The sequence below is a fragment of the Podarcis muralis genome, chromosome Z (assembly GCF_964188315.1).
Source record: "Podarcis muralis chromosome Z, rPodMur119.hap1.1, whole genome shotgun sequence".
In the NCBI taxonomy this organism is placed as follows: Eukaryota; Metazoa; Chordata; class Lepidosauria; order Squamata; family Lacertidae; genus Podarcis; species Podarcis muralis.
In genome coordinates, this window is record NC_135673.1 from 1066681 (window position 1) to 1088550 (window position 21870).

At 49.9% G+C, this 21870-nt stretch overlaps 2 protein-coding genes and 1 pseudogene across 10 annotated transcripts in view; 1 reads left to right on the forward strand and 2 right to left on the reverse strand.

Annotated features, from left to right (window-relative positions):
• The window catches only part of NR5A1 (nuclear receptor subfamily 5 group A member 1), a 44433-nt gene extending 37338 nt beyond the window's left edge, over positions 1-7095 (forward strand). The window contains exon 6 of the mRNA XM_028715357.2: positions 4254-7095. Coding sequence (XP_028571190.2) covers positions 4254-4501 — 248 coding nt within the window. The 3' untranslated portion in view covers positions 4502-7095. The remainder of the gene's footprint in view (positions 1-4253) is intronic.
• On the reverse strand, positions 2056-2715 carry LOC114589184 (U6 snRNA-associated Sm-like protein LSm3 pseudogene; annotated as a pseudogene).
• Positions 7096-13731: 6636 nt separating the features above from the next.
• ADGRD2 (adhesion G protein-coupled receptor D2) overlaps positions 13732-21870 on the reverse strand; it is a 67292-nt gene continuing 59153 nt past the window's right edge. For 2 of the 9 annotated variants that reach the window (XM_028715226.2, XM_028715225.2), the window contains exons 25-27: positions 19326-19356; positions 15311-15481; positions 13907-14045 (exon numbers count right to left, since the gene is read on the reverse strand). In XM_028715226.2, coding sequence (XP_028571059.2) covers positions 14038-14045; positions 15311-15481; positions 19326-19356 — 210 coding nt within the window. In that variant the 3' untranslated portion in view covers positions 13907-14037. Of the gene's footprint in view, positions 14046-15310; positions 15482-18062; positions 18099-19325; positions 19357-21870 lie in introns of those variants that run through there. The other 7 variants (XM_028715224.2, XM_028715223.2, XM_028715227.2 and 4 more) reach the window with 6 other exon arrangements.

The window sequence follows — 21870 nt, forward strand, 5'->3', positions numbered from 1 at the left end:
GAGACGCCCATTATGGGAAACCCAGAAGCAGCGGCCAAGTGCCAGAGAGCGCCTTCTCCCCTCCTCCTGTTTCCACCTGTGGGTCCCCAGGTGTTGTTGGACTACAACTCCCATCATCCCTGAGCTCTGGCCTTGCTAGCTAGGGGTGATGGGAGTTGTAGTTCAACAACATCTGGGGACCCACAGGTTGAGAAAGGCTGATACGGTGGTTCTCCCCCTGTGGGTCTCCAGATGTCGTTCCAATCCTCTTGGAAAGCCGTCCATGTCGGTGGCCATCCCTGCCTCCTGCAGGAGGGAGTTCCATAGTTAAACTCTTCTCTGTGTGAAGAAGTACTGTATTTTTCGCTCTACAAGACGCACCAGACCACAAGACCCACCTAGTTTTGGAGGAGGAAAACAAGAAAAAAAATATTCTGAATCTCAGAAGCCAGAACAGCAAGAGGGATCTCTGCGCAGTGAAGGCAGCAATCCCTCTTGCTGTTCTGGCTTCTGGGATAGCTGTGCAGCCTGCGTTGGCTCCATAAGACGCGCAAACATTTACTTTTTAGGAGGGAAAAAGTGAGTCTTACAGAGCAAAAAATACAGTATTTTCTTTGATCTGTCCTGAATCTTCCAACTTTCAGCTTTGTTGGCTATCCCCGAGTTTTGGCGTGAGGAGAGAGGAAGAAAAGTTTTCCTCTGCCCACTTTCTCTGTGCCACGTGTAATTCTATGAGCATCGATGTTGCTGCTGCCTCTTTCTCACTTTCCCTCTACGCAAGAAAGTCCCAATTGCTGCAACCTTTCTTCACAGGGGAGTCCCTACGTCCCCAGTGAACTTTGGGCTTCCAAATTTCAGTGGCGCCCTGTGCAATGCCAAAATCCAGCCCCCCCCAGTTGCCTTCCGTTTCACATTGTTGCAGCACTCGCCACGGTGCCCTCTCAGCTCAGCGCCCAGTGCAGAGAAACTGGTTGCGCTCCCCTAAATCCAGCTTTGCCATTCCCTCATCCTTTGGGTTGCCCTTCTCCGAACTTTTTCCAGTTGCACATCCCTTTTTGAGGCCAGGGCACCAGAAGTGTTGCACCACAGATTTGTCCAATGCCATTGTGATACTGGCACTCCACCTTTTGGGAAGACCTTGTTGGCCTTTAGTTGGGCTGGGCCCAGAACTTGGCACGGCTGAGAGAAGCAAGTCCTGAGTGTTTTATAGGGATGAGAGCCATGCAGTCCTCTAACTGCCATCAGCCCTGGCCAGCCTGGTCAGGGACTATGGGAGCTGTGTGTCCAGCAATGCTTTGAGGTGCAGAAGGCCACCCAGAACTGCTTTGCAGAGGACACAAGGGCAGGTCCCTGCCCCAAGGACCCTGCAGCCTACAATTCTACCCAGGTGGGATGCAACAGGAAGCGATATGTTGTTGTTGTTTTCAGTTACAGGTGGTTAGGCTCGGTTGTATCCCATGGGAACTGTGTACAAGCCTTAGAGCGAGGTATTTAAACCAGCCCTTTCTTCAGAACCCTGAGGACTGAAATCTCACTGCTGTTTTTAAGGGAAGTGCTGTCGTTTTGCAGGAGAGCACCTTCTTCACCTGCAGGAGGTCCCAGGTTCAGGGCTTGGAATGTGCTTTGCCTGAGGCTCTGGAGCTCTGCTGTCCTTCAGTGCCAGCAAACTCCAGTTTCATTGGAGTTCTCTTGTTTTGAGAGAGGGAGAAAAACTTCCCTCTTTCCTCTGTGCCTTCCATCATTTTACACAATTTATATGCCACGCTGCCTCTTACTCACCTTTCCTCCAAATCAAAAAGTCCCCAGGGCTGCAACCTCCATCCATGGCTCCACCCTCACCTTGGTCATTCTGACGGCCCTTTTCCGAACCTTTTCTATTGCTTCAATGCCCTTCCCGCCCCACCGCCGAAACGGGAAAAGTGCTTATAAACACATACATACAAAAACCCCCAAACCCAAACAGATTTATTTCTTTAAAAAGATCAGCAGCCACAAGCGCAACTAAAATGGTTATATCCACTGATTTGATACATAAAGACACCTGCACTTAAGTTATTTCGGGGGAAAACCCTTGTATCAACTTATATGCCAAATGATCTTACGCCTTCACAACAATCAGGTTTGGATGGTCTTTCAGAATTAAGGGTGGAATCTTAATGTTTAAGGGTATCAGAAGACAGTGTCCAGAGGTCCAACATTTTTGAAACGATGACCATTTTTTTTCATGGTTTCAGCCAAACCCTCAGTGGAGCAGCTACAAGTACAACTCCACCTCAAGCATCAAAACATTCCTTTTAGTAGATTTATAAATCTCTTCATAGGTTTCTTCATCCATTTCTATTGTTGTCACAGTCTCCTCAACATCACCCAAAATCTTATTTAAGTGCTGGTCACAAGCATGTAATCTGCCTCGAAGTTGTCGGTCATTTCTCATTTTCACATCAATTCGTTCATCAAGACCAATGAGATCCAAGGGCTCTTCTACAGTATTTGTGGTTTGTTGCTGCTCCACCTCGTCCGCCATTTTTTCAAAGCCCCTTCAATGCCCTTTGGGAGGTGAGGCCAGAATTCTGTGGTTCTAGGCTGAGTGTTGGGAGTGAGAGGGAGGGAGGAGAGGTTTTGGTGGCACCCCCAGAGCGCCCGCTGTGTCTTCCCAGTTAGCCTTGAAAAGGCTCTGCCTCATCTCCCCCTTGGGAGCGTGGCAAGAACAGGTGGCTGCCCACCATTGAGCTGGAGCCCTCTCCCACTGCTGTTGCTTGGCCCCTGTGGCCACGCTCAGCGGATGAAGTCAGGCCCAAGGAAGGACGCTGGCACTGGCAGCTTTTGCCGAGTTTTCAAGAGCAGTGTACACGAGCAGGCACATTTTCAGGCAGGTGCACAGCTTAAGAGGGATATGCTTATCGCTACACCTTCACACCTGTCTCTCTCATCCTCCTACCCCTTGCTTTTTGGCTGAGCTGCTTCAGGCACCTTGGATCACGGTTTCCATGTTAGCTGAGCCCTGCTGTCACCTGGGAAGGCCAAACAGATTAAGCCCCAATCCCTCCAGCCGGTGTTTAGAGAGGAACACAAGAGAGTGGCTTTGAAGTGAAGGTTTGTTTAGGGAACACCATAATGTAAGAAGAAGAAGAACTGATTGTCCGATACGGTTTGTTTGTCTCGCATAGCCTTCACCAGCCTGATGCTCATCTGCAAAATATAAGGCTGGCGAGGTCAGTCCTTGTTCATCCAGGCAGATGAAGCTTATGAAGGTAGGAAGAGCCATTAGCTGGATCAGGCCAAGGTGCTATCTAGTCCTCTTCTCACAGTGGCTGACTAGATGCTTGTGGGAAACCAGCAGGCAGGATCCTTGCACAAGAGCAGGTCTCCTCTCCTGTGTTTTCCTGCATCTGGTATTCAGAAGCCTCGCTGCCTCTTGACCACGGAGGCACAGCGCAGTAACTGTGGCTCCTCTCCTCCTCCTCCATGGGTTTGTCCAAACCTCCATCAAGGCTCATCAAGTTGGAGGCCATCATTGCCCCCTGTTGGGACGCGGGTGGTGCTGTGGGTTAAACCACAGAGCCTAGGACTTGCCGATCAGAAGGTTGGTGGTTTGAATCCCCGCGACGGGGTGAGCTCCCGTTGCTCGGTCCCTGCTCCTGCCAACCTAGCAGTTCAAAAGCACGTCAAAGTACAAGTAGATAAATAGGCACCACTCCAGCAGGAAGGTAAACGGCGTTTCCGTGCACTGCTCTGGTTCGCCAGAAGCGGCTTAGTCCTGCTGGCCACATGACCCGGAAGCTGTACACTGGCTCCCTTGGCCAGTAAAGTGAGATGAGCGCCGCAACCCCAGAGTCGGTCACGACTGGACCTAATGGTCAGGGGTCCCTTTACCTTTACCGCCTCCTGTGGGAGGGAGTTCCATAGTTTAATGTTGCGCTACATGAAGAACTACTTCCTTTTCTCTGCCCTGAATCTCCCAACATTTAGCTTGGTTGGATGTCTACGAGTTCTGGCGTCATCAGGCGAGGGGGGGGGGGCTCTGCTTTCTCCACACCACATGCAATTGTATATGCTTCCGTCAGGTCACATCAAGTCCCCTTTTCTCTTTTCCCCTGTGAGCCTCTCCATCAACCTCCGCCGTTTTGCAGATATCAGCCAATGGCTTGTGCGAGCTTTGCAAGGGACACCTTCCATGCCTGTGCGCCCAGGAGGAAGTCCCTCCGTTCAAGAGAGCTTACCCCATTCAATGCATGTCCCCCCTTATTTCCCCTCCTCCCCCCCCCCCGCTGCAGATGTGAAATACTTGGAGAATTCCAGTGTGGTGAAGGAAGCCCAGGAGAAGGCTCACGCAGCCCTGATGCAGTACACCGTCTGCAACTACCCGCACGCCACGGACAAGTTCCGCCAGCTTCTGATGCAGCTGTCTGACATCCGGTCCCTGAGCATGCAAGCGGAGGAGTACCTGTACCACAAGCACCTGAGCGGGGACGTGCCCTGCAACAACCTCCTGATTGAGATGCTTCACGCCAAGCGGAGTTGAGAGCGCCCAGAAAGGCTCTCCATCCCCCGTTCGTCTGGGGAAGAGACTCATGGCAGCAGAGGGGCAAGGGTGGTGGCAGGGAGGATTGAGGGGGTGCGTCGGGTGACAGGGAGGAAGGGTGAGTGTCTCATCTTCCCCTCCCCACAGGCGACCTCTCCCAGTTCCGACTTTCCTACAGAGCCCAACCCTTGCCTGCCTTCTGGTGTGATTCCTCCCGAGTCCCAGGCTCTCGCTCTCTAAAAGCCATGGGGCTCAGCTGTGTGGGGACTGCCCTTGGAGGCTGTCTAGGGGACACTTTTGGTGGGAGTTTGCTTTCCTAACTGGGCGGAAGAGAAGTCTTCTCCCAGGGTGTGTGAGAGTAGAGGCACCTGCCCAAGCTCTCCACCGGTTCTCCAGGCATGGTCCTCTAGCTAGGTGGCTGGGAGAAGAGAGAAAAAGGCCCAGCACAGCTACCCATTGGAAGGCCCCTGCACCTCACCTCACCTGTCCCTCTGCAGGTAGTGGCCTTGTTGGCCACAAGGATGATTTCTGTGGCCCATGGGCCACCACGAGAGCGAGTTTGTTGTGCCTCAGATACACTGAAACCACTCTCCCCCTTGGGGCTTCATTTTGGGAGACCTTTCTCCGAGGCCTTGCAGCTATGAGTTGAGCAAGTCAGGTGCTCCTTTTATTTTGATTTTGTTATCTGTTTATTGCATTCATATATCTATATCTATCTATATATATTCTTCCCCCTCCCGTGCACATCACATTCCCTGAGCCTCTACTCTGCGTTGGGGGGATACGACAACCGATGTTTGTTTCCTGAATGTATTTTTGGCCGTTGTACCTTTGGAGCAGGTGCTCAGGTCGTCTTTCTGTGTGCTTCCTGGGGTGGGGTCTTCCTTCGTCTGCCCCTGGACACAACCACTACTTTGGCTGGACAAACAGACCCAGCTGGAAGCACTGCTTGCGCAGCCCACGACCTAGGCAGCTCTTACTACCCCGAGTGGTTTGATGGAGACCCAGACACACGTGCCCCTCTCACAGGGTTTCCCCATCTCCTTCTGAGGAGCATCACACCAGGGTGTGACCCACAGACACCAGTGTGCTTGTGGGGCTTGGGAGAAGAGGCTGCAGTCCTGTACAGTGGTACTTCTGGTTACGTACTTAATTCGTTCCGGAGGTCCGTTCTTAACCTGAAACGGTTCTTAACCTGAGGTACCACTTTAGCTAATGGGGCTTCCTGCTGCCACTGCACTGCCATTGCACGGTTTCTGTTCTCATCCTGAAGCAAAGTTCTTAACCCAAGGTACTATTTCTGGGTTAGCGGAGTCTGTAACCCAAAGCGCCTGTAACCCGAGGTACCACTGTATTGCAATATCTTTTTGAGTGTTTTTGTCAGGGAGGCTCCGCAGCCTTTGCCAATCCTATGCCCCAACTACTGGGACTGCATCTTATGTGCATCTAATCTGGTGTGATTTCAACCATACACGGTTGAAGGTCGGCTGATTCAAATTTCAATATTTAAATCCAGGCAAGGATCTTAAAACCCCTTTTTGTGCCATGTCTGCTTGGGCTTACCTGGCAGGCAATGTGCTTTCACACTCTCTGCTTCAGTTGGGGAGCTCTGGTTTTCATCTACATGAAACTACTGATGGGGATCATCTGGAGTTTAGTCTTGTTGGCCTTCCAGAGGGCCTGCTGTGGTTTGGTACGAGCCCTCCTGGAACATGGCTTGAACCCCCGAGGACATTAGAACTGTAAAGTTGGAAGGGCCATCTAGTCCAGCCCCCTGCAGGGCAGGGGATCTCAACTACGTCATACATGACAGGTGGCCACCCAACCTCTGCTTAAATATACCTCCAAGGAAGAAAGTGTCCAGCATCTCTCACAGAAGTCTGCTCCACTGTCAAGCAGCTTTTACTGTCAGGAAATTCTTCTTGGTATTGAGTTGGAATATCCTTTCTTCTTGAATCCATTGGTTTGGGTCCTAACCTTTGGAGCTGGAGGAAACAAACTTGCTCTGTCCTCCATGTGACAGCCCTGGAGTTATTTGAAGATGGTGAACTCTCAGTCTCCTCTTCTCCAGGCTAAACATACCCAGTTCCAACAACCGCTCCTCATAAGGCTTGGCTTCCAGACCCTGTGTCATCTTGGTCACCATCCTCTGCACATGTTCCAACTTGTCAACATCCTTCCTAAACTGTGGAGCCCAGAACAGGACGCAGTCTTCTCAGTGTGGTCTGACCAAGGCAGAATAGAGAGGGACTATGACTTCCCTTGATCTGGACACTAGACTTCTGATAACTCAGCCTAGAATAGCTTCGGTTTTTTTGCTTCTGCATCACACTGTTGACTCATGATAAACTTGTGGTCTTCTAAGACCCATATATCCTTTCCCCATGTATTACTTTTACCCCCCTCTTATATTTGTACAGCTGTTTCTTCCTACCTAAGTGTAGAAGCATATTTGTCCCTATTGAAATTCATTTTGTTAGTTTTGTTAGTTCTTTGATATGTTAAAGTCATCTTGAATCCTGAGTCTGCAGCATTAGCTATCCCTCCCCATCTGCAGATTCCTTAATCCAAGTCATTTATAAAGATGTTGAACAGGACAGAACCCTGTGGAACACCACTTGTCACTTTGTTCCAGCATGGTAAGGAACCATTAGTGAGCTCTCTTTGGGTTTAGTCGGTCAACCAGCTACAGATCTACAGCCCACGTTTGCCAGCTTATCTGCAAGACTATCACGGGAGACTTTGTCCAAAGCCTTACTGAAATGAAGATATATTATGTCCACAGCATTCCCTGGATCCACCAATGCTGTAACTCGATCAAGATCAGAAATTAGATTCGTCTGGCATGACTTGTTTTTGAGAAACTCATTCTGGGTCTTAGAAATCACAGCATCCTTTTCTAAGTGCTCACAGATTGATTGTTGAATTATCTGTTCTAGGACCTTTCCTGGTATCAATGTCAAGCTCACTGGTCAGTGATTACATGGGTCTTCCTTTTTCCCCTTTTTGAAGATGGGGACACTTCCAGTCTGTAGGGACCTCACCTGTTCTCTAAGAATTCTCAAAGATCATAGACAGAGGCTCTGAGATCACATTTGCAAGCTCCTTTGGTACCCTTGGGTGCAGCTCATCAGGCCCTGGAGATCTGAATTCATTTAAAGTAGCCAGGTGTTCCCTTACCATCTCTTTTCCTGTCTTGGACTGCAGCTCCCTCCATACATCATTGATTCTGTTATCACCAGGTTGGGCATCGCTTTCCTTGTGGGTGAAGACAGAGGCAAAGTAGGTGTTGAGTAGTTCTGCCTTCTCTCTTGTCGCCCAATAGCATTTGCCCGTCTTCTCCATGCAGAAGATCCTCCACTGGCTTGTTCCTCCTCTTGCTTTGAAAACAGTAATAAAATGTCAGGAATGACTCAGTTGTTTTATAGCAGAGGCTGCACCAGATGAAGGCAGGGCTTCTGTGTTTGTTTTCTCCTTGCTCCCCTTTTCTCAGTGAAAGCACTCAGGCCCACCCACCCACTCTTGCCCTGTGACTGAGTGGAGCTCCTCTCTGATCTGGGTTTGGTGGCGCCCCATCAGAGTCAAGCCACAGCTCTGTGGAGGAGCAGCTGTGAGGCTGTTGTGTGCCTTCCCACCAGACCTTTGCAGAGCCTTTGATGAAGAAGCCTTCAGACGCTTTGGCAATGCTGCTGTGATCGCTTCATTCCCCCCCCCCCCCCCGTGGGTTTTGATTACACTGCTGCATTTTCTGCTCCACATATAATGTTTGGACTAATTTTGTGTGTCTCTTCTGGTTTGAAAGAGTTGGAGAAGACAGTTTGGAAGTGCCAAGCTCTGCCTGTATTATGTTTTTTTCTCCTTATGAAATAAAAAGTGCTCTTAAGTGTCTCCCTTCTCAACATTTTACTCAGAATGTCCTTCTGAGCATTGGTTAGTGGTGAACTATCTTACCAAATAAGACATTCCAATAAATTTTTCAATTCACTTATAGCTCTGTGTGTGTGCGTGTTTTCTTTTCCTCCCCTCCTCAAAAAAGTCCGCATCTTTGGTTGGGTACCATTCAGGGCGGTGTGGAGAAAGGCGCTCCGCACCTGCTCAGAGACTCTGCTCAATTTATCATTACATTACAGGTTCAGTGCTGAGTCCTGCCATGAGAGCATGATATGGGTGGTCAACACCTTGGGTGTAAGAAGTTTCCAGCAGCAGGGCCAGATCCCTGTCTCTGCACATTTCTCTCCCTCTCTGAAGGACAGATGGTAGGCAGGCTATTTACAGGCCTCCCGGATCGTGTCCTCACAAGTGAGCCTGGGAATAGCAGCAGTTTTGGGGGAGTTTGCTCAGTCATGTAACACTTGAAGCAATTCTTGTGCATGCACAGTTGGCCGACTGTATGGAAAGGCAGGCGCACACGCACGCACGCACGCGCACGCGCGCGCGCGCACACACACACACACACACACACACACACACCACCCTCCTCATAATCCTCAGCTAAAGACTCATTAGTCTCCTGCACTAACTGGCTTCAGTGGGCAAACGCTGGCCTTCTGCAATGGCATTTGCCTGGGCACCAAAATTAAAATACGAGCCGCCATTTTTTCAGTGCAAGGACTGGAAAGTGGCTGGACAGGCAGGAGAAGCAGAAAGCTCTTCCCACAGATGATGGACGGCAAATGTTTCTGGGGGAAGAGGCTGACTGTGATAAGGCACCTGGCTTGAGTCCATCTGGGATGTGTGTGTGGGGGGGTCCCACATTCCTCCCAGAAGGAAGTCTGGGACAAAATCTGCGCTGGGAGTTTGGTGGGGGCAGGAAAGAGGCAGGCCAAAAAGGAGGTGGTTGATACGAAGGCAGAGCAGCAGAAAGAGGCGGTTGGGTCTGGTGCTGTGGCCACAGATGCTCCCACTCTGCCTCATCCCCCATGAAGGTTTCTGTGTTGAAACTGGAGCTGCGCCACCAGGGACAGGAATCTTGTGGCTTAGCCCTTAGCAGGAAGCGGGGATGGGAATTGGGAGTCCAGGGCTGGTGAACCAGTGGATGTTCCTGGCTTCCAAATCTCGCCACCCCGTCTCTTTCTGTGTTCGTTAAGAAATAAATCTTTTAGTGCAGTCACACCCCCTTGGGAACTCCGTGACTCTTGGCGACAGGGAAACACCTTCCCAGCATCCCTTTTGGTATCTGCCAGAAAAACCTTTCTCTTTCAGACAAACCCAACCGGATGTGCAGTGTGCTTAAGGTAAAGGTAAAGGTACCCCTGCCCGTACGGACCAGTCTTGACAGACTCTAGGGTTGTGCGCTCATCTCACTCTAGAGGCCGGGAGCCGGCGCTGTCCGGAGACACTTCCGGGTCACGTGGCCAGCGTGACATCGCTGCTCTGGTGAGCCAGAACCGCACACGGAAACACCGTTTACCTTCCCGCCAGTAAGCGGTCCCTATTTATCTACTTGCACCCGGGGGTGCTTTCGAACTGCTAGGTTGGCAGTGTGCTTACATGTGCTTTAATCTGTTTTCGCTGGTTTTATTGATTGTGTTTTAATCTGGTTTTAGTTTATAATTGATATTCTTCCCCCCCCCAAATGTTGTAAACAGTTGCTTTTAACATTTTTTGGCCCGTGATTTTATTGTTTCATTCTTTTTGTAAACCTCTCCTCCCCCTTTTTTCAAATCAAGCAGTATATACATTTAAACCAACACCTGACCAGCATACATGGTGATTTAAGGCTGATGTCCCCCCTCCACTGTTCTAAACAAGCAGCCTCTCAAAATCCTCTGCCCACATTTGTGAGCAAAGAAGTTTCCCTAGGGGGAGGGGAAATTCCCAAAAATTTTCTGTAGCGGGTGGAGTTCAACACATGTTCTCTCACCTGTTTGCAAGCCAGTAGGTTACAGTAGTTAAGAGTGCTGGACTAGGAATTGGGTGACCAGCATTCATATCCCCCACTTGGCCATTATTATTATTATTATTATTATTATTATTATTATTATTATTTACACCCCCTCCTTTCCTCCTAACAGAACTCAAGGTGGCTTACAGATAAAAATAAGAACCGCTAAAAACATAGAAAGAACCATCATTAAAAGCCAATTAAACATTGATAGAAATGTGTGTGTGTATTAATACTATACCAATAATTGCAGCAAAACCAGCACAGCACCAGCCCTTTCCTTAAAAGCAGTCAGTTCCCCAAAGCCTGTTGGAACAAGAAAGCCTTCACCTACCGGGACGGAAGGACAACAAGGAGGGAGCCAGTCTGGCTTCACTGGGAAGTGGGTCTCAGAGTCACCCCTGAGAAGCAGCCCCTTGTCCCCACAGTATCCTGGATGCAAAGGCATTGCTGGGAATGATGATGGGAGGCAGGGGCAGTGGTGGTGGCACCACTCAGTGAGCCCCATGTAAACAATTGAGTGATATGCAGAGAAAATTCTGCAAAGGACTATTGCAATGCGCTCTACGTGGGGGGACCATTGAAGGTGACCCGGAAACTGCAACTAATCCAGAATGCGGCAGCTAGACTGGTGACTGGGAGTGGCCACCGAGACCACATAACACTGAAGGACCTTCATTGGCTCCCAGGACGTTTCCAAGCACAATTCAAAGTGTTGGTGCTGACCTTTAAAACCCTAAATGGCCTCAGTCCAGTATACCTGAAGGAGCGTCTCCACCCCCATCATTCTGCCCGGACACTGAGGTCCAGCGCCGAGGGCCTTCTGGCGGTTCCCTCATTGCGAGAAGCAAAGCTACAGAGAACCAGGCAGAGGGCCTTCTCGGTAGTGGCGCCCGCCCTGTGGAACGCCCTCCCACCAGATGTCAAGGAAATAAGCAGCTATCTGACTTTTTAGAAGACATTTGAAGGCAGCCCTGTTTGGAGAAGTTTTTAATGTTTGAAGTTTTATTCTGTTTTTAGTGTTCTGTTGGAAGCCGCCCAGAGTGGCTGGGGAAACTCAGCCAGATGGGCGGGGTATAAATAATAAATTATTACTATTATTATAAAGGGGCCTTCTCTTTGGGGGCATGAGAAAAAGGAAAACCTCAGAAATGTCCTCAACAAAAGGTCTTCTGAGGAATTCCTCCCACTCACCCACTTCCCTCTAGTTTCGACAGAGGCCTTTGCTGGGCTCTCTGGGAAGGCAGCGCAGGAGGCTAGCGGGGGCCGACCATGTGGCTCAATGGCCACTCAGCAGATCAGTCTGCTTCCCCACCCCTTGCCAAGCAATGACCTCAGCGCTGGAGAGAGGGAGAGGGCGAGAGCGCCAGTAGTGGGATGGGGCTCATGCCCACACCCCCTGATAAGATCTGCCTGCCAGGCCTCTCAGGCACTATCAGACTCCGGGTCTCCAAGGCCAGTGGTCAGGAGAGGTTGGGAGATAGGAACACCTGGGGCTCCACGTCACATGCTGGCTGGGGCTGAAGGGAGTTGGGAGCCCAAAAAGAGATTAAGAGGCACAAGTGTCCCCCCCCATCCCTCTTCAAAGCCATATTCCACCACGTTTCTAGTTATGGAAGGTGTTCTATCTGGGCTATGTTTTTAGACAGGTGTGGGGGACCCCTGGCACTCCAGGTCAGGAGAGCTGCTTTAAAGTCTCGTGCGAAAGCATGAGGCAGAGCTGAATGGAAGTGTTTGCTTTCCAAATCCCACGAATATGACACTGCACTGTTTTGAGTTTCGTTTTCTTTCCTGCCAAATTTCAAGGCGGGAGGAAGAGGGCCATGACTCATTTCTACTTTAATTTTTTTTGGCAACGGGACTTTTCTCGGGTCGAGATAGGCTGGTGGTGGAACAGCCTGCAAAACGTTTAGCTGGCCATACGGGCTGCTTCGAGTCACAAGCTGCTGGATTTTTTACCTGCTGGCTTGAATTCTTGTTGTTTGGTGTATCCAGTGTATCCAGCTGCAAGAGCTGGGCACTGGTGCAAATGAACCACTACCTGTGACTGCTCTGGTTCACACGTGATGCTAAGCCAAGCCAGCGCACAGGGAGGAGACTGTGACTGCTCTGCTCATCCTCTGATCTTGGTGGCTGAATCACTGCCACCAGCAAGGATGAGACCTGGATGAGGCTGCATGCGTGGTCTCATCCAGACAAGCCACAAGCTGTAATAAACCATGATCGAGGTTTGCTTAGTGTCACGAGCAAATTGTCCCCCCCCTCTCCCTCTCTCTGGGGGTGTGTGTGGCACGATCCTAATCACATTCCAAAGCAACAGCCCAGAAACCTTAGTAGTTATCCTGAAAGTTTAATAAACCCCACTTTCCCTCCAAGGGAAGCTCAAGTCATTCAGACACTAATCCATACAATCGGTTTGTTAAAACGACGAACAGACAGCAGCAACAGAGCAAGACACAGAAAACAGCAGAAAACCAGGAGGTGGGTTAGTTTGCAAAAGCATGGCTCCACCATTTTTAAAACTGTGTCACAATATTATTATTTTTAAAAAAATCCTAAAGGTTTCTAACAACAGGCTCAGGGCACCGAGACACATAAAGAACACAGAGCAAATTCTGAACGGGAGAAAAGGCGGGCGTTGACTTCGCAGAGCTGGCATTGAAAATACGTTTAATCCTCTGGCATCATGGAGGAAGACCCCGGGGATGAGGAAAGCTTGGAGGCAGGAAAGCAGAGAGGAAGGCCACGAGGTGCCTTGGGTGGCAGGGGGAGGGCTCCCCAAAAGGGGGGGACAGGCAATTTAGGCCACCAGAGCAGAAGCAAGAGGAATTGAAGGTGCAGGCCCCTAGTGCGTTGCTGATTCAGTGGGCAATCTCTACGTGCCACTTTGGGAACGTTTAACAGGGCCACAAGTGTCGTTATTTACTAATTACATTTGCAGACCACCTTTTCCTCCCTGGAGCTCAAGGAGGGGTACATGGTCCCCCCACTTTTCATCCTCTCAACCCTGTGAGAGAGGTTTGGCTGAGAGGCCCAGAGTCACCCAGTGAGCTTCACTTGACTGAGTGGGGATTCAAGGCCAGTTTCCCCACATCACAGCCTGAGACCCCTAACCCTTACACTGGCTCCCTCACAAGCAACGGGGAGGAGAGCTCTGCCATGGGTCAGGTCTCAATGCATTTCCACTGTGTTCACTCGGCTGTTGGTTTTTTAAAAATGAGAAACCAGTGGCACGTCTTGTAGGGACATGAGCAGGGTGACGGAACCTTTCTCACACAGGAAAACAACGCCCTATCTCTCGCCCAAAACACAGAAAGCAAAGTGGGCTGGGGGTGGGTGGGTGAACTCCCAGGTTTGCTGTTCCAAGGACATACAAAGCACATGATAAGAAAAGCCAGCAAGAGTCACAGTCCGCGAGAGCAGGACACCAGCAGATTTAAGGAAACCAGAATGGATGAGTCGGGGAAGAAGGACGCCTGGCAAATCCTCCCCTGGCCAGTGAACCAGGGGCCAAAGCCCAGCCTGTTCAATGCCAGATACTGGGAAAGTGGAGGAAGAAACAGCCAGATGCACATGGCCTTCTGATGCAATTCTTCGTTCATTTGTGTTGAACTGGGGTGGACGAGGAGGAGATCACCCGGGGCAGCTCCTCTCATAAGCCTAAGGGAGAAGAGACAGAGGCATCAGCACAGCCAACAGCAGAACCCACACTGGGCCAGGGATCACAGGTCCTGGAGGCTGCAGGATCAGGGCCCTCCAACGCTCCCAATGCAACAGTGTATCTGGAATGGGGAGGAGGCGCCATCTTGCCCATCACCTCAGGTGCTGAGCCTCCCCAACATCAACAGTCCTTCCAAATCCAACTCCCTTGCCATGTTCATACACTTAAAGCATTGTTAAAAAGATAAAGGGACCCCTGTCCGTTAAGTCCAGTCGTGGACGACTCTGGGGTTGCAGCGCTCATCTCAATTTACTGGCCGAGGGAGCCGGCGTACAGCTTCCGGGTCATGTGGCCAGCATGACTAAGCCGCTTCTGGCGAACCAGAGCAGCGCACGGAAACGCCGTTTACCTTCCTGCCGGAGCGGTACCTATTTATCTAATTGTACTTTGACATGCTTTCGAACTGCTAGGTTGGCAGGAGAAGGGACCGAGCAACGGGAGCTCACCCCGTAGTAGGGATTTGAACCACCGATCTTCTGATCAACAAGCCCAAGAGGCTCAGTGGTTTAGACCACAGCACCACCCACGTCCCTAAGCACAGTTACCTCCCCTTTAAAGTGTCATGGCTCCCCCCAAAAGAATTCTGGGAGCTGCATTCCATGAAGGGTGCTGAGGAGGCCTCAGCTCCCCTCACAGGGTTGCAATTTCCTGGAGTGGTTTAAAAAGCAACCTGTCTTCACAGGGAACTCTGGGAGTTGTAGCTTCATGAGGAGGAATATTGAGGCCTCCTTGCAACTTTCAGCACCCCAAGCTACCGCTCCCAGAATTCTTTGGGGGCAGAATCCACGGCTGTTAAAAGCGGCATCGCTTCCCAGTTTGTGGGTGTGGATGTTGCCAAAGTCTGCCTCTGAACCGCTGCTTTGCCAGGCCCCTGGGGCTTCAGGGCTGCCTGCTGCTTATATAAACAAAATCCAAGTCGGGTAGGTTGTGTGAGCTCCAGCTCGTCAGAATGGCTTCTTCTCGGCTGCTCAGGTGCCCAGCTGTGGAGACGAGGCACATGTTGCTATGCACAGCTTAGCAACAAACAAGATGTATTCAAAGCGGATAATGAAATTATCACAGGGAAACAATGGGCTGACACTCGAGGAGACGGGGGCTGAGGCGATTGCCTTCTTCTCCAAGATGAAAAAGATGTGTTTCTTATTGTCTGTGCAAATATGTAGCAGCACCCCCCCCCCACTCCCCTACTTCCCAGGGGCCTCACCTCCCCGCATAATGGGGTGTAATGAATATTGACAGAAGATCATGTCTTCATAAAGCAGCCAGAAACTCATTAGAAGGTGCATGTCTGCGTTCGGAGGTAGGAACCTGTAGCCTCTTGTGCTGTGAATGGGTCCAGAAGCTTTCAAAGGGAGAGGGAGGGAGTGCAGCCTTCCTAATGCAAACAAATTGTGTCCGTCTTGGTTTAATGATATCTCTTTCTTCACAACACCATAGCAGATGCCCAGGAATCAAGCACAACTATCCGTGGGTTTAAAATAATATATATTTTTTGCAAGGTAGCTGACAAGCAATTGGTTGCAAACCAGCCACAGATTTCGTTCTTCGCCTCTCCTAGCTCTGCATAACTCTTTTTGTCTTACCCTGCTCCTGTTTCCCCCCCTCCTTTCCTTTCCCCCCTTTCTATGTCTGCTCTTGGATGCCACCTCGGCAGCAAATAAATGGTGTAAATAAACCATAAACACAGCTAAGGTCAAAGCCTTCAGATGAAGAGAACTGATCACTGCACCGCCTCTTCCATTCTTCTCACTTGTTGTATAGCTTGTGGGTGGTTGGCCAGGAGTGTGCATGATTAAAATAAGTTCTTTCAAAATTGTTTTTACTTTGAAAATTATGCCATTCTTTTCCACGAGAAAACGGTGCTTATTCTCAGGTAAATATGCCCAGTGTCAGGGAAGAAGCAGCAAAAACCCCTTTTGTTCCTGCAGTCATGATGGTACAGGGACTTCAGTGAGTTTAAAAGGTAAAAGTGCCCAGGTGGGAAATATTCCTTTTCTTTCTAAATCAGGGTTGGCAAAGCGGCTTACTTGCTTGGTTCCTAGCTCCATCTCAGGGATATTGAAGCAGTGGTCAAGCAGTGGTCAGTGGCCTCAGTTGGTGGGAAGGGGGCAACTGGCTGTCTTGAGAGAAAGGGAGCCCTGGAGTCCAGGGTTATCCGGCTACAACATACCACAGCTTGTTAGACGTGGTTTATCTTTCTAAGTTTAAGCCATGGTTTTCCCAGTAGTGATGTATGGAAGTGAGAGCTGGACCATAAAGAAGGCTGATCGCCGAAGAATGGATGTTTTTGAATTCTGGTGCTGGAGGAGACTCTTGAGAGTCCCATGGACTGCAAGAAGATCAAACCTCTCCATTCTGAAGGAAATCAGCCCTGAGTGCTCACTGGAAGGACAGATCCTGAAGCTGAGGCTCCAAGACTTTGGCCACCCGGAAGCTGGACGCCGGCTCCCTCGGCCAATAAAGCGAGATGAGCGCTGCAACCCCAGAGTCGGCCACGACTGGACCTAATGGTCAGGGGTCCCTTTACCTTTTACCATGAGGTTTACATAGAAACGTAAGACAGCCTGCTAGTTGAGGCCAGTGGCCCATGGAGTTCAGCATCCTGTTGCTGCAATGGCTAAATAAGACACATAATCTGAACTGCAGAGGCAGGAAAGAGCCTTTGTTAGCATGGAGTCCACCCAAAGCATCATATTCATATATTGGACTTGACCTAATTACTTAACCTAAAGGCTTGCAGGATTGTGGTTGTTGTGATCAGAACTCCACGATCCACCCACCAGAGCCTGATGTGAAGGGCATCCATTTAGTATTAAAAACCCAGGAATTTGTTGTGAGTGACAGGAACACAGGAAGCAGCCTTATACCAAATCAGGGTCAGGGTCAAGGTCAAGGACCCCTGGACGGTTAAGTCCAGTCAAAGGTGACTCTGGGGTTGTGGCGCTCATCTCGCTTTCAGGTCAAAGGAGCCGGCGTTTGTCCACAGACAGCTTTCCGGGTCATGTGGCCAGCAGGACTAAACCGCTTCTGGCACACGGAGGACCACGACGGATGCCAGAGCACACGGAAACACCATTTACCTTCCCACCACAGTGGTACCTATTTATCTACTTGCACTGGCGTGCTTTTGAACTGCTAGATTGGCAGGAACAGGGACAGAGCAATGGGATGAAGCATCTAACTCAGTATTGCCTGCACAGACTGGAGTCCCTCCCAGCCCTACCTGTATAAGTCATTGGGGATTGAACCTGTGATCTTCTACATGCCAACCAGGTGTTCCACTACTGAGCTACAATCCCGACCTCACAGTCCTTTCACATTCTCGGTTCCTCCAAAATTTCTTCATTTGAGCAGTATAATTATTTAAGGCAGGGGAAAGAAATTTTGTTGCTGATATGGCTCAGCGAATGAGAGTCGGACATCTTTGCAAAATCAGCCAGAGTTCCAGATCTGGCCTTAATTTCATGGCTATCCTTTTGGCTGACTAGAATCTTTGCCATGTATTTTAAACAGGATTGCTTAGATGGAAAGAAAGGGTTGTGTGGAAGAGGTACAGAGAGAGAAAGGGGCAGAAGTGCACGGGCAAAGACTTTGTGCTTCACGAGAGTGTGTGCAAACACACAAGTGGGGGTTGCACACCCACAAGCAAGCCCCCAACAAAATATTTGAACAAGGGCTCTCAGCTCAAGATGTCTAGGTTTTGTTCAGACCTACAACTAAAGAAAATAAGTCCCTATTTAGTGAGCTTAAAAAAATTTGCAGGGAAATAGGGGCTTTGTTGATGGAGGGTCAGCGACCTCTGAGTGCTCACAGCACCTGTGGCTCCCTCTCCTCCCGCTCCTGCTGGGTTCGTTGTTTTATTCCCCTCCCCGGGCTTTTTTTTTGGGGGGGGGGTTTACTCAAGGGTACTCAGTACCGGCACCGTCCCCCAACCCCGTTAAAAGTGCAGCACTTACTGTAACAACTTCACGGCGAGTGCCAGCAACATTTTTCTAAAACAAAACACAAAGAAAAAAGCACCACCATTGATTTTCCCCCATGTGAGCAATTGGGGGGTGGGGTGGTGCTACGCTGCGCAGCCCGCTGTCCAGGAACCAAGCCTCGCTTCAGCTTCGCAAACCGCCCCCCCCCCCCTGTGTGAGATGAGCCACACAGGCACTTGGAACTATTTGGCACAGCAGCTCATCTGGTGTGTTTTGAGAAAATTGTGAAATTTGTGCAACCCTTCAAAGGGCTGGGTCAGCTCAGCTTCATTGAGAGAAGTGAGGGCCTTCTGGCGGTTCCCTCGCTGCGAGAAGCCAAGTTACAGGGAACCAGGCAGAGGGCCTTCTTGGTAGTGGTGCCCGCCCTGTGGAACGCCCTCCCATCAGATGTCAAGGAAATAAGCAGCTATCTTATTTTTTATTTCTTTATTTTTTATTTTTAAAGGTCAAGGGACCCCTGACCATTAGGTCCAGTCGCGGACAACTCTGGGGTTGCAGCGCTCATCTCGCTTTATTGGCTGAGGGAGCCGGTGTACAGCTTCCGGGTCATGTGGCCAGCAGGACTAAACCACTTCTGGTGAACCAGAGCAGCGCACGGAAACGCCGTTTACCTTCCCGCTGGAGTGGTACCTATTTATCTACTTGCACTTGGACGTGCTTTCAAACTGCTAGGTGGGCAGGAGCAGGGACCGAGCAAAGGGAGCTCACCCCGTCATGGGGATTCGAACCACCAGCCTTCTGATCGGCAAGTCCTAGGCTCTGTGGTTTAACCCACAGCGCCACCCACGTCCCTTAGCTATCGTATCTTTAAAAGACATCTGAAGGCAGCCCTGTTTAGGGAAGTTTTTAATATTTAATGCTGTATTGTATTTAACACTCGATTGGGAGCCGCCCAGAGTGGCTGGGGAAACTCAGCCAGATGGGCGGGGTATAAACAATAAATTATTATTATTATTATTATTATTATTAGCCTGAACCCATCCCATACAGAGCTTTTAGAAATCAAGGCAGCGTCCCTCTCACCTCCAAGGATTCAGCACCCAACTCAGTCAGTTTGTCCGCACTATGAGCAAGTGCAAATGTCTAAGACTGGGAGGAATACTAAACAAAGACTTTTAAAGCAGAAATGAAAAAGAATGGTGGCTTTCCCCACTCCCATCATCAAAGAAACTGAAAATCAGGTGACACAGGACGCTCAGGTAAGGCCAGGAAAAGAACAGATGGGAAAAGCATTACCTGACGATTTGAATGCAGTCAGTTGTACAGCCTGAGAGAGAGAGAGGGAGAGAGAGAGAAAGATGGAGAACACATCAACAGGTAGGTAAATGGTGGCAAGACTCAGCAGCCACCCACCCAGCTTCCTCTGGAGTCGCGAGACCAACGCAAAAGTCCTTTGCAAACACGAAGTAGTCTAACTCAAGTCTACCTGGTAGCCATCTGATCTAGCTCTACGAACGGAGTTAATGTTTGATTCCCTGCACTGAGGGGCTGAAATCAGCACAAGAGGCGTGGGACTCTCCCCAGTGGCTGTTTGTTGAGCATCCACACCGACTTGCTTTCACAAAGCCTGCCTGGGAGGTCACGTGCAATGTCTGGTCTGTTTTTCAGTGTTCCTTCCTATTTGTTTTACGGCAAGGTTATACAGTGGTACCTCGGGTTACAGACGCTTCAGGTTACAGACTCCGCTAACCCAGAAATAGTGCTTCAGGTTAAGAACTTTGCCTCAGGATGAGAACAGAAATCATGCTCCGGCGGCACGGCAGCAGCAGGAGGCCCCATTAGCTAAAGTGGTACCTCAGGTTAAGAACAGTTTCAGGTTAAGAATGGACCTCCAGAATGAATTACCGTGTCTTTTGCTCTATAAGACTCACTTTTTCCCTCCTAAAAAGTAAGGTCCTGAGCTATCCCAGAAGCCAGAACAGCAAGAGGGGTTGCTGCTTTCACTGCGCACCGATCCCTCTTGCTGTTCTAGCTTCTGAGATTCAGAATATTTTTTTTTCTTGTTTTCCTCCTCCAAAAACTAGGTGCGTCTTGTGGTCTGGTGCGTCTTATAGAGCGAAAAATATGGTGTCTTCTCATCCATCAGATATTACCCCCCAGCTGTCCCAACCACAGTGGTTAGTCTGTTGGGCTAGGACCTGGGAGACCAGGGTTCAAATCTCCACATTTGGCCATGAAGCCGCCTGGGTGTGACTTCAGGCCAGTCTTCTATGTAGTGCGTAGTTAAACCGTGGAACTCCCTCCCACAGGAGGCAGTGATGGCTGCCAACTTGGACGGCTTTGAAAAGGGTTCGATGAATTCATGGAAGAGAAGGGGGCTATTGATGGCTCTGCCCTGTCTGCACAGTCAGAGGCAGCAGGGCTCCTGAATCCCAGTTGCTGGAGAGATATGGCTCTTGTTCTGGTTTCCTATTCAGGCACCTGCTGGGACACTGTGAGAACTGGGTGCTGGATTCGGTGGTCACTGGCCTGATCCAGCAACCTTGGGTTAAGAACTTAATTCGTTCTGGAGGTCCGTTCTGAACCTGAAACTGTTCTTAACCTGATGTACCACTTTAGCTGCTGGACCATAAAGAAGGCTGACCACCGAAGAATGGATGCTTTTGAATTCTGGTGCTGGAGGGGACTCTGGAGAGTCCCATGGACTGCAAGAAGATCAAACCTCTCCATTCTGAAGGAAATCGGCCCTGAGTGCTCACTGGAAGGACAGATCCTGAAGCTGAGACTCCAGTACTTTGGCCACCTCATGAGAAGAGAAGACTCCCTGGAAAAGACCCTGGTGTTGGGAAAGATGGAGGGCGCAAGGAGAAGGGGACGACAGAGGACGAGATGGTGGGACAGTGTTCTCGAAGCTACCAGCATGAGTTTGACCAAACTGCGGGAGGCAGTGGAAGACAAGAGGGCCTGGCATGCTCTGGTCCAGGGGGTCACGAAGAGGTGGACACGACTCAACGACTAAACACCACCACCGCCACTTTAGCTAGTGGGGCCTCCCGCTGCTGTTGCGCAATTTCTGTTCTCATCCTGAAGCAAAGTTCTTAACCCGAGGTACTATTTCTGGGTTAGCGGAGTCTGTAACCTGAAGCGTCTGTAACCCGAGGTACCACTGTTTTTAAGATTTTATGACACATGTCAATAAGGAGGCACATGGTCACCTCCACCTACTTATCTGTGGATCTCATTGATTCAGTCATCTATATTATCCTGCCCATGACAATAACGGATTTTATTTTAATTCTATGTTTATACTCAGTCTTCTATTTTTTAATTATGTGCTTTTCTTCTTGTTGTTGTCTCCGTGATGTAAAGCAACAACGAAATTAATCAACATTCTAAACCCTGTGTGCAGCTGATCGTATCTTTGCTTCTGGGACTAACAGATGGGAATCAGCAGCGACCGACCTTGGCATTTCAGAAATCTGCGCAAATTGCAAAATTAATCCCTCTGGCCTGAGCCAAAGGCTGAGTTCCTAGGAGCTCAGGCAGTGGTGTGGTCCCTCTTGCCCAACACCCGGGGTCAGTGGGGAGAAGCTGGTGGGTTTCCATTTCAGCCGCTGGACCGGCTTGGCCAATCAGGGCATCAAAATGAGCCCAGGGTTCATCCTTGCCAGAAGATTCCCCAGCCTGTTTTTCAGATGGTTTAGTAAACAAAAACAAAACAAGATGGGGAGGATGAGCACTGTTTATTTGGCTGAGAGGCAACTAGCGCCCTTGGGAGTTGAATAGTTAGTACTTGGCATAATCCAGTTTGATAGCGGGGGACAAACAGGGCCAAAAAAAA